Raw genomic sequence first — 12,143 nt, forward strand, 5'->3', positions numbered from 1 at the left:
AAGCTTAGATTCTCCACTTAACGTGATATTTTAAAGCATGTTGATAGAATTAGCGGTTCAAAAGTCAGACTTTACATACAATTATAGACCCTCAATACTATTATAGACTAGAGTTGGTGATGAAGAGTTGCAGGAAAATTGTTTTAAATTACATTTAAACACAGGAACACCACAGGATGACAGGTTTTTATCCACTTTGGCAGTCAGAGAGGAAATACATTGATGAATAAGCTGTAGATGAATACAGTTAAATATAATGTGAATGGGGAAACATTCCAGTTTTCTCTATTGGTTGGTAATAAGATCAACAAGGAGGTCCCTCCTTCCTGTCTCTCAACCCAACTTCATGTATTCAACGGTCTCTTTAGCTCTGTGCTTTGAACAGTGAAATGAAATGCAGTGAAATTTCACCTGTCCCAGGTAGGGCTGGGCAATAAATCGAATCTATCGATTAATTCGAATTTGTGGTACAGGGCGATTTTTAAAAATGAAAATCTCAATTTCTGCGTCCACCATACACTCCCTCCCTTTATTTTTTACTGCTAAAAACAAAAGCAAAACTTGCTTTGAGTAATTTCGTTGTCATTTGTATTTAGTTTTAAAGAAGGAAAAAAACATTGATTAAAATTCATTAAAATCGTAAAATAAGTTTGGTGTAAAAAAACAAAATGGAACATTTTATCTTTACACCATTTCACCCAGCCCTAGTCCCAGGTAAGACTTAAATCAGCAACCTCAGGCACACTAACCGCCTGACTTACCCACAGAGCCAAACCTCCAGACACTAAGCTCTAAAAAAAAAAAAGCATAATAATAATTACTTCAATTTCAATAGGGTCCTTGCACCGTTTTGTTTGTTCCCAATCACCTACATTCAACTGCTTCAAGAAATAACTCAGCAAAAATACAGGATTGGATTGCAGGGTGGGAGTTCCACGCAAGATGGTTGCAAGATTTTAGCTAACTGGCAGCTTTTCACCTAACTTTGCCAACATTCATGACATACATTATCATAACTGCTCATATAATGTGATGTTCATTTCATATATGCAGAATTTCATAGTGAAAACTAAGCTACTAGCAAACCAATTTTAATGTTTTTATTCATGTATTTATTTATTGTTAGCCAATACATTATGCAATCAACACTGAATTCAAAATTAAATGTTTAAACAAAAGTTATCTCTGAAAGCTTTCTTTGTCTGAGTGAGAGGAAATAACCCTCAATACCAGCAGACTGTTTGGCCAGGACTCAAAAGGCTTCCTAAATGTTGCTGTTGCTTGTAGTACTTGTGGACACTCTTTCACAGTCAGAGTTTGTGTACTCGCTGTATGTTAGGACGAGGTGTGTGATGTTTTTGGCTGCATGAGGTGCTTCAGGGCAGCGATCTGCTCTCACTGATGTCAGATATGGGTTTCTTTAATCATGAATGTTAACAGTCTAGGCAGAATGATCAGATCTCGGGAAAATCTAAATTGAGCATTGATGACCTGTAATGTGAATGTAGCCAAAGTGATACAATAAAAAAAAACCATATCTTTTATCATCTCTGTACAGTTTATGACTTCAGTAAAAGTCAATTCACATTAGAAAATTAATTCTGACGTAGCTTTAAGTCTACCAGCTGAACGTTTGCCTACACTCATGAATCAGAAGAATAAAAGCCGACAAATGGAGAGAGGTGGTAGGTTGGTTAGTCGGTGAGAAAGTCATCTGACTGGTTGGCTGAGGAGCTCACAGCTTGGCGTAGTCCTTCAGGATGACCTCCAGCTTCTGACTCAGCATGATGTTCCCTTTAACCTTCAGCAAGCCGGAGAAGAAGGCCTAAGAAAACAACAAAGACATCCTGGATTTTTTTTTTTTTTTTCAAGAAAGCCACAAAATCTCCTCTGATTCTCAAGATGGTTTGGCCGTTTTTCAAGTACGCAGGGAGTAAAACAGGGCCAAGACACCTGCAGCTAACACAACAACTACAAATGAAAAAGCAACAAGCCGCGGCTAAAGGGAGTATGTGACCCTTGATGCTCTGGCAGCAGAACAATAAAAAAATGTTCATATTTATAAGGTCCAGAGCTGAGAGGTGCAGCTGAAAAGTCTTTATCTAGTGAACTGAACTGCAGATGCCGTGTGTCGCTTTCCCTGGCAAAAATCAATCAGGAGACGGCGGTTATGACGACCCTGGGTGACAGTTAGCAGAAACTCCTTTTTAACTTCAACTTATCTCTCTCAAAGCTGCTCCTTTCATCGTCAGAGAGGAAGGAGAAAGACAGAGCCTGAGGGACCTTCAGCACCGCAGCCTGTTGATGCTCTTTGTGAAGAGCGCACACACACACACGTACACTGGCCTCAGATCAATATCAAGCGCTCCAGGAAACACATAAATTCTGTGCAGTGATGGCCACTCCCTCTGACAGATGAGATGCTATGGACATAACAAGTAGCGTCGATTGATTACCCGCGCTGAGTGCTCTCTGAACTTGGTTTGATGGATCATTTTATTTCCCTCTTTTCCGACATGATGAGATCAAGAGAGAAGTCATTACAGAACGAAGGGCTCTTCAAAGGCACTTTGGCCTTAATTAAAATGTACAAGATGGGATTTTAAAACTGGATTTAAAATATGAGGCTACATTTTACCAAAAGAAAAAACATCTGTTATAAACTTTATCTAAAATGCTCCCTTTGTGAGGATACTGTAAAAATCTGGTTAAAAGATGTAAGGCTGTTCCCAGCACAGCATGTAAATAAGCCTTTCAACAAATTTGATTCATTCTAGCTAAATAGGTTTGACTCCTTGTTTGTTACCTTCTGAGGGTTGAGTTTCCCCTGCACCACCTCCATGAAGTCTTTATCCGACACAGTGAAGGTCACATCCGCTTTCCCGCTGTAAGGGCCTTTGTGCAAGGAACCGCTGCCGTTCTTCAGGTCAATGGCTGGAAAAAGGAAAAGTGCAGGCAGAGGTTGAAGATGGAATAAATCAGAAACACTTTACAAATATTACTTGGTTAGTTGGCTCTGCTTTTAAACTTACTTGTCTATTGAGTTATTCTGCCTTTAGCGACAATGTCCCACGCTGTACCGAATAGCTCCAAGCTTCATACATAACGTTGACATTCAAATTCTAAATTCTATCATTTGAATGATGCTCAGCATTTTTTTTTTTTTTTGCATGTCTATTCATTAAGTTTAAAGTCAGCGTTTCTACATGGCTGCAGATTAAGATTAAGCTACAGTAATATAATTTGTATACTACAATTTGTAGAATTGGATTCCAGTGGTGGCTCAAAGGATGACTTCAGACTCATGTGGTCAACACATTTCCAAGGACTCCAGAGTTTTGTCAAATCCAAAAGTCAACATTTACTGAAACTAGAAGTACCAGCTCGTGCTGTATGCCTCCGCGAATCTGTCAAGTTGAAGTCACAGTTCACATTCATGTCTGTCTTGACTCATGCTATGTAGCCATGGAGGCAGACAATTCTTCAAATACAAATGTTGATGCAAAAAAGCTTCAAATTCAGGGTGTATCTGATCCACAACCAGCATATTTTTTTCTGGAATGGTTCTCCTCTCATTCCCACGATCTCCTACCACTAAAATAACGCCACTGACTAGAGGAGGCTGGTAGAGTTGATGTAACAAAATCCAAAGTGTAAAGTTTGTATGCAAATACTGTTTATCAGTATGGATTATATACTCTGCACATATGGCACCTTTAAGCTTGTGTTTCTAAAGTTATGTAAGAATTGTTTATGTGTCATATTTCTTTAAGATAATTTGGTGTAATATTTTCCACCAGGTGCAAGATGGGAAATAATCTCAAAGGGAATGTGGTTGTAATCTTGCAAATAGGGACCCTGCAAGATCCTGTTTTTAAAGTTTTTAAAAAGACTTATTTTTAAAATTATTTTTATGTATGGCAGGAATTACAAAATCTGGGCTGGTACTTTAAAATGTCTTCTTTTTCTACAGGTTTCCAAAGGTTTTAAGTAAAATAAACATTGTAAATTCTAATTCTGACATACCACGATCTGCCTCACTTTATCTTATCCTAATTCCTGTTGGACAACAGAGAGTTGAACTGGTGTTTTTCCCCACAATGCAATGCATTTGTAAACCATTCAGTGCACTTACTCCACTGTGCAGCGCTCTTGCCGTCGTTGACGATCTCCCAACTGAACACAGCATTCACCTTCTTGACCAACTCAGAGCCAACGTCTTTAATACGACGCCCGATCTCTGCAAACACCAGATCACTCCGAAGATCCCCTCCCTGCACAAACGTAGCGAGAACAGAAACACTCTTTGTGTCCATTTTCACCACACAGATTTTTAAAAGTACATCTTTTAAACTTTTTATATAATTTGTCACTGCTTTCTTTCATTATTAATACACTTTTTAAATTTTTATTTGGCTTTTTGCCTTCATTTGATCGGACAGTTCTCAGCATAAAAAGGGAAGAGAAGGGGGATGACATGACGTAAATGGCCACAAGTTGGCCGCTGCAGCAAGGACATGGCCTTTGTACACTGGATACCTGCTCTACCAGGGGAGCAATTATTTTTTATTTTTAACAGAACAGAATGATCCCTGATAAATGACCATTTGCATGTACAAGAAATATAAATATATCAAAAGTAAAAAGAAAAAAGAAACTAACTAACAAACATTCAAAATAGAATTTTCTTTACATTTTTATGAATCTACAGAACTACAATAAAATGAGCTTCAGAGTTCAATGAAAGATTGTTGTTTGAAAGGAACATTTTCATTCTGACGTACTTGAGTGAGATTTTCTGAAGAAGCCTCTGATGCACCATGTAAATCCACATAGGCCCCAGCGAGCACAATGGCATCTGTCTCCTTCACCTGGATGAAAGAAAAGAGTGCTGATCTGATACATGCTGAACATTCACAAAACTCAGTCACCCACAAATCTGTGGTGATGACTGTAATCCAAACTGATGCTAGATACTGACTTTGCACTGGATGTGAATTCTGTTGCCTTCCTTCCACATCTCAGTTTGCAGTGACTGACCCGGCATCACCGGCTTTGCAAAGCGAACCTGAGAAAAAGAGACTAGATGAAGAGACAGCAGTGTAGTCGATGGATCTGTAACTAAATCATTTTATAACATTTAACCTGACCTCATATAAACCACATGAATCAAACCTTTAAGCCTCATAGTTTCAGCTGAAAAATCCCTAAATTAATGTGACCAATTCTCCTGAATTACTCAAACATGCCAATGAATAACAAACTCATTCATTCAAGTGGTTCTTGCATGAGGCCCAATGACACTTAAAATAAATGTCAGGGTTTCAATCATAAGTGAAGCTTACCTTGATAGCCTTGAATCTGGAGGGGTCGTTGTCGGCAAACTGCTTGAGGACATGTCTTGCAGCGAAGCCAAACGAGCACAAGCCATGAAGGATGGGAGCCTGGAAGCCTGCAGCCAAAGAGCATTTTGAGTTTGGCATGTTTCAATGCAGCTTTTTATCAAAGTTTTTAACTCTTATAAAAAGGACTACATTTTAATACTGATGTCTCTATATGACCAACTTGAGTAAACAAGACCATTGGTGAGCAGATTGGATATTTCTATATAGTTATTCTTAATGCCCCAACTCCAATCTCCATAAAATCAGATGAAAAATTTACAGCACAGACTGGAGAAGTCAGTGTTTTCATTTTCTCAGGCAACGTTTCATGGTGAGTAGTATGTTAGCAAGTTCAAAGGAAACAAGAAGAGATTTGTCTTTAGAGAATTTAAATTTTGATGTTATGATTTTTGGCTTGTGGCTGATACGGAGGACTGATCAGCAAAAAAAAAAAATAAAAAAATGAACTGACTGAGGAACAAAAAAAGCTATAAGGGACAACGATAGAGCACTAGGGCTAGTCACCAGTAATCAATACCTTTCAGGTATGGAGCAGAATAACCCAAACATCTGGAGCTTTTGACACCTGTATTAGATCCCTTTTTGAGAGGGTCTGATCCCAGACCATAGACTGTATATAAAGATGGATGCCTCCACTTACTCCTGCTATGCTTATGTGAGGCTAAAATATCCCTGATACTGGCGCTGCCATCTTGCACAGGTGATGTCATTGAGAGCTGGAGTCTGCGCAGTAGCGATATCCATGGTGGGGAAGTTCCCGCAAAAACATCCGTGCGACCAATCGCGAGCAGGCCCATTGAATGCCAGCACATGGACGGGCACACGCAGATATTAATCATGGTGGAAAAGCCCCTTTTTGTCTAATTTAATAACTCATTAAAACAAAAGTGATCATAAAAACAAACACTTGAACAAACATCAGGGTAGGGCCGCTTGATTATGGCAAAAATCATAGGAAATCAGGATTGTTTTGGTCAACATTGAAATCACAATTATTTACCATGATTACTCATTGACTTTGTTAACATGTTGCATTTATTGAACATAAAACTTCTTTAAACAGTTGAACTTTAATTTGTTGAATAATGTTTACTACTCTGCTGTAAAGGGGCATTTTAACATGGGGGTGTATGGGGATTCACTCTGTTTATGCAGCCATAAGATGAACTGCAATTTTTGGCACTTCCACATTTGATTCATTTTTTAGCCTTGGAGGTTGCCGCTTGGCGTTGGGGAATGTGAACTTCCTTCTATGAAACACTACCACTTTTGTCCACAGCAGGCCGCCAAAATCATCACATTTAAGTTCGTTATGTGTTAAAGTATTAATGACATTCAAACACATAATTTGAACTAAAATCCCAAGGAAAGATGAGCCTTGACCAAAGTAAATTCAGAATATTTTGATGGAAAATGACGCCCATCAGACCACAACAGATGAACAGACTCTCACCTCCCATGGCAGCAAAGCTGGGGTCTATATGAAGAGGGTTCCAGTCTCCACTCAACCGGTACAGGGCCGCCTGTAACCGCGGGGGAAACAGATATTGTTTAGATCTATATCTAATTCATGAACCCCTGAACTTTTCATACACAGATGTGGGATGAAATTAAATTATTATGAAGGCAATAGAAGAGATACCTAAAATAAGATGTCTTTGAAGTGATACAGTTGCAGTCATTTAAATTGCTCAAGGGATCTCGTTTTTTATTCTCCCTTTCTTTTTTTATTCTCTGCTGCATCGTACAGTCAGAGTGCGAAAACTTTGTTCAACACTTCTTCATATTTGGTCTAAAATGCTAAACTTATTTCAGAAGCACAAAACAATATGTCCTATTTTCACCCACATATCATCAATGCAGCTGATTTATTCTGCAGCTGAACCCACACAGACACACTCACTTGGTCTCTTGTGGTCGAATCAATCACCACAGCATCTGGTGCCCGTTTAGGTGGGGGCAGAGCAGCCTGAAGGAAATAAAACAAATCAAATATGAGGCAGCAATAACACCCGATGTCTTGTTTCGTAACTCAAACATGGAATACGTACTTTTGCTTTCTCAGAGGTTCTCTTCCCTCCGAATCCTCCAGCTCCGACCACAAACACTGAAAACTGGTTGTAGCAGATCAGCTCATCTCCACTGTAGGTGTTCACTGTACAGAAGCACAAATGTGGCATTATATAAATATATAATTACGGCATTACTCTTACCAAAACTGCATCTTCCCATCAGTCTCATCTAAATGCAACAACTGCTGCTCTGTTTAAGGAAAACTGGCACATCTTTTCTGGTTTTAATCTACATTATACAACATTTGAACTGCAATTTTTAAGTTCCTTCTAAAAGGCTTTTCCAGAGACATTCAGCCCAACCATAACCTGGCCATCTTCGGTTGCTCTGCACAGACCTTTGAGCTGCTGTTAGATATGCAGATTGCTCTGCGCTCAGTAATGGTGGTTGCTAAGGAACTTATTCTCCTCACCTGAAAGTCTAACTCTGGAAAGGCTGCATCCAAACAAACATACAAAACACATTTGAAAGGATTTCGGGGCCTTTCCTGGCACAGTCTCATATTACTAATAAATCCATACAGACTCTAACCTGCCCGGCTACATGAGCTGGTCTAGTGTTTATCTTGATTAATTTATTCATGTTACTTAAACTTTGAGATATTATTATTGTCACAACATCTTTGAAAGACCATTTATTTAGACTTGTAAACTGGTTGACAGTCTTTTCATTTTGTCTGCTTGTGTTCCAGTTTTCCTTGTTTTGTTTTGTATGTCTTTTCAACTTAAACTGATCAGCCAAACACATAAAAACCACTGACAGGTGAAGTGAATAACATTGATCGCCTTGTTACAATGCAATGTTCTGCTGAGAAACCTTGGGTCCTGTTATTTTTGTGAATAAAACTTGACATGCACCACTCATTCAAACACCACTGCAGACCAAGCATGCCTCCTCATAGCAACAACACTCTCCCCAGTAGGACAATGAGTCATGCCGCACCACAAAAACAGCTCAGGAATGGCCCGAGGAACTTGATAAAGAGCTCAAGGTGTTGACCTGAGCTCCAAATTCCCCAAATCCCAATCTGATCGTGTATCTGTGGAGCGTACCGTACCCCAGAGGTCCTGTGTCCATGCCTCGATAAGTATGATCAATGGTGTGGCATCCTTGGTCCCATTTGTTCAGAAGAAATCAGATTAGATTTCGGCTATCGGGTTGGATCAGATCTTGAAAATGGGTTTGCTTTAATGTAAAAAAGGATTCTGCAACAGGATTAGATCACATAATCCGTTCTTGTTTTTTATCCAGACTGAACCTACGTGCATTTCGGGAACAAATAATAATAAAATAAAACTGTAATAAAACTGATAAATAATATAATATATATAATAATAAATATATATATATTATATATGTGTGTGTGTGTGTGTGTGTGTGTGTGTGTATATTCATTTGTATTGTATATGCATCGTGCATTGTCCTGCTGGGGGGAATCATTGCCATCAAAAAGTGCCCCTGCCAAAAAGGTGCGTACTTGGTCGGCAAAAGTGTTTATTGTTTATGTGGGTGGAGCGTGTCAGGTGGCATCATTAAGGATGCTTGATATGGACTTTTTCCATTACTATTTTGTACTCAATAAGCTTTAGGCCAATGTCTCAGCATGTTTAAGGACGCAACATGATGTTGATTAAGAAGGGACAAAAGTAACACAATAATTACGTTAGTATCCCTTGCCTGGCAATCACATACAATTCTACATATAATGACACAACCTGTGACAATAAACACAGTGAGGAGGACGCCTATTTCAGCCACATTTTCTCATTACAGCACATTCATAGAAAAATTAGAGCAGGAGGAAACAACCACATGGAAGCAGATTGTGAAGAGACAATTAGCGGCTGTCAGAGGGAATCAAATCCAGACTGCTCTTAACATACTAGCTGGTTCATTTCATTAGGTCACTTCAAAATATAACCAGGCATAAAGACAAACAAAGCTTCTTCTGCAGGACGCTACTGTGATGTGTTGTCTCACCCAGAAATAACTTTGCTCTCACTCTAGGAGGATAACGGGGGCTGACTGGTTTAGTGTGTATAAAGAAATTACATCCCTGTGTGAATCCTCAGGGAATCTCAGGTCCCATGTTATTTGTTTTAAGTCGGATTAATTATAGATCAGAGCGTTTCTAATATCATCTGTCTCTATGGGATTGTCAAACAAAAATATGAGCCGTTCTCAGTCCATTATTTCAATCCCTGCAGACACAGACTGAAAATTAACTTTCATTAATTCAGCCTGAGAGGCAACTTTCAGGAAAAGACACATTAAAGTGATGAAAACAAATGAATGTGGAATAAATACACTATATGATAAAAGTTCTGCACCCTGAAGGGGAAAGAAACTCACCATCCAAGAGGATGACAGCTCCAGATCCTTTGTCCAAAATGTCTGCTATCTTGGCCTCAGAGATTAGAGTACCTGAAAAAAAAATTGGTCCATTTACATTCTACTTAAACAAAGTATTGTACTTTAGTCCTCTAAGCACTTAATATTACGAAACTCCATGTGTACTTTCTGACATGACTGCCTGAGTGTATCATTATGCTCAAGTCACAGACTGTTTAAGAAATCCATCCAAGTGTACTGAGCAACACTAAGTGCAGTTTTGAAGGTATTTCCACAAACCTCAAAGACTCTTGAAATGCCTCCTTGGTTCATTGGAGTTGAAAAAATTAAGCACTAAACTGTATTACCAATTTTAATAATTGCTTGAGTCAGTTTTTAAGAGGAATAGCAAACATTTGATGCCTCCAGCTTCTCCAATGTTAAGATTCACCATTTTAAAGGGAAAATTCTCCCCTAAATAAGTAAAAGACACATTTTTCGTCTTACCTGTAGTACTATTTATCAATCTGGATTGTTTTTGAGTGAGATGCACAGTACTAAAGATATCGGCTGTAGAGATGTCTGCTTTCTCTCAAATAAAATGTAACTCTATGGCACTCAGTTTGCGGTGGCCCGGGGGATCCCCAGGGTCCTGGTTGAAAACCACTGCTATAGGATATATACGTATAATCATACAGTTAAATATCTATCATGGCTTAAGAGTAAAAATGGCCAGAATCAGAAATCCTATACACTTGGAGGCATCATAAAAAAGGATTTCCAAAGACCTAAAGACTCCGTTTAAAGTCTAAACTATCTATTAAACTCAGACTGCTCCCACTTTTATGGCGTACAGTAACATAAATCCAGGTAAAATGATTCAGTGAGGCTCTAAAACAGCACTTATTGAACTTATAATAATGTAAAATCGACAGTAATTGCATTAAGTGCTTATATGCAGTAAATTGCATGTACTTTAACAGCATAAAATGTAATACCTGAGGTTGGTAGAGGTTTATAAAGCTCCAGAAACTGCTCTCCATGCAATACCTGACACAAAACATTAGAACAGCTGTGATATATAATCATACCTGAAAGCCGCATTAGCATGAGTAATGTGTGCAAGACAGTGTGAAATATACCATATGGATACAAATATGCATATGCACAACAATATCAAACACATTCACACACACAAACACAGACTTTTTGACATTACATGTGTGTGTTTTCTGACCTGTGTGAAGTCTATGTTGAGTCCAGGGATTGAGCTCAGACCGCCATCCATCATAGCTGCCTGGGAGGGAATGACCCCGAAGGTAGGGAGGCAGCTGAAGTGTTCATGGCCTTCGTACAGGAACCTATGTGAAGATGTTAGGAGTTACTGAGCAGTCAAAAATCACACTTGCATGGGCACGTGTTTGGAAGCATGAATCGATCTTAGTGCTTTGTTTCTACATGCAGGTAAAGTAAATAATTTCTTTCAGTTTAATTTCACACAGGTTGACTTTTCAGACCCCTCAGGGCAGTCACAGTCTTAAGAGTAAACACACACCGTTACACACCTGAGATGGTCTGGGTCCTTGGTGGACATGCCGACCCCCAGCGCGTACAGGATACACTGGGTGTGGCTGAAGTTGAAGGTGGACGGTGGTAATTTGCGTCCCACTGCCTCAGCCTGAGAGGAGACAGGAGAGGATTTTAGTGTCGACTTTGTCAGCTTTTTCGACTTAACAACGTATTGAGGGCAGAATATGAAAAAGGTATCCTGTAATTTAGACCGAGAAAATGAATATGCAATTTTAAGGGTTTGCAGAAAAGTAATAGGGTTCACAGCACGGTAGATTAGCTCCACAGCTCAAGCCCTGAATACAAATGCTTCAATAAACACTGCACATACAGTCAGAGCGAATTAATCAGTCTTACAATATCATATAGGTGAAACATGGGCACTGAGAGAATAAACAATCAATCTTTGCCTATAGGGCACATTTCTTATCAGTTAAAGAGTGCTTTTAAGCGATGCTAATGGCATGGCTTTAAGGATGGCAATGTCATTCGGTCAGCTGATTCACCACGTTGAACAGCAACTGTAACATGGATTGCCATAAAATTGTGTGCTGACATTCAAGGTCATCAGAGGATGACACCTGCTGACTTTGGTGATTCCCCAACTTTTCCTCTAGCGCCACCAGTAAGTAAAGTTTTCACTTATTCTACAAAATAACAAAGCATCTACTGAATGGACTGGAATGGATATTCATGGTTCCCAGATGAAGAATCCTATTGACTTGGTGATTCCTTGACAACCCAAAAACAATGTATAGAGTCATG

General features: G+C 39.1%; 1 protein-coding gene across 1 annotated transcript in view; it reads right to left on the minus strand.

The window, feature by feature from the left end:
• Positions 1–1,085: 1,085 nt before the first annotated feature.
• hsd17b4 (hydroxysteroid (17-beta) dehydrogenase 4) overlaps positions 1,086–12,143 on the minus strand; it is a 41,185-nt gene continuing 30,127 nt past the window's right edge. Inside the window, exons 13-25 of the mRNA XM_042488131.2 lie at positions 11,375–11,487; positions 11,047–11,170; positions 10,808–10,859; positions 9,831–9,902; positions 7,457–7,560; positions 7,309–7,374; positions 6,859–6,928; positions 5,346–5,452; positions 4,982–5,068; positions 4,785–4,871; positions 4,136–4,274; positions 2,807–2,934; positions 1,086–1,825 (exon numbers count right to left, since the gene is read on the minus strand). Of these exons, the coding sequence (XP_042344065.1) occupies positions 1,736–1,825; positions 2,807–2,934; positions 4,136–4,274; positions 4,785–4,871; positions 4,982–5,068; positions 5,346–5,452; positions 6,859–6,928; positions 7,309–7,374; positions 7,457–7,560; positions 9,831–9,902; positions 10,808–10,859; positions 11,047–11,170; positions 11,375–11,487 (1,239 nt within the window). The 3' untranslated portion in view covers positions 1,086–1,735. The remainder of the gene's footprint in view (positions 1,826–2,806; positions 2,935–4,135; positions 4,275–4,784; positions 4,872–4,981; positions 5,069–5,345; positions 5,453–6,858; positions 6,929–7,308; positions 7,375–7,456; positions 7,561–9,830; positions 9,903–10,807; positions 10,860–11,046; positions 11,171–11,374; positions 11,488–12,143) is intronic.

This window comes from Plectropomus leopardus, chromosome 4 (assembly GCF_026936395.1).
Source record: "Plectropomus leopardus strain MGB_pleo_1.0 chromosome 4, ASM2693639v1, whole genome shotgun sequence".
Lineage (NCBI taxonomy): Eukaryota > Metazoa > Chordata > Actinopteri > Perciformes > Serranidae > Plectropomus > Plectropomus leopardus.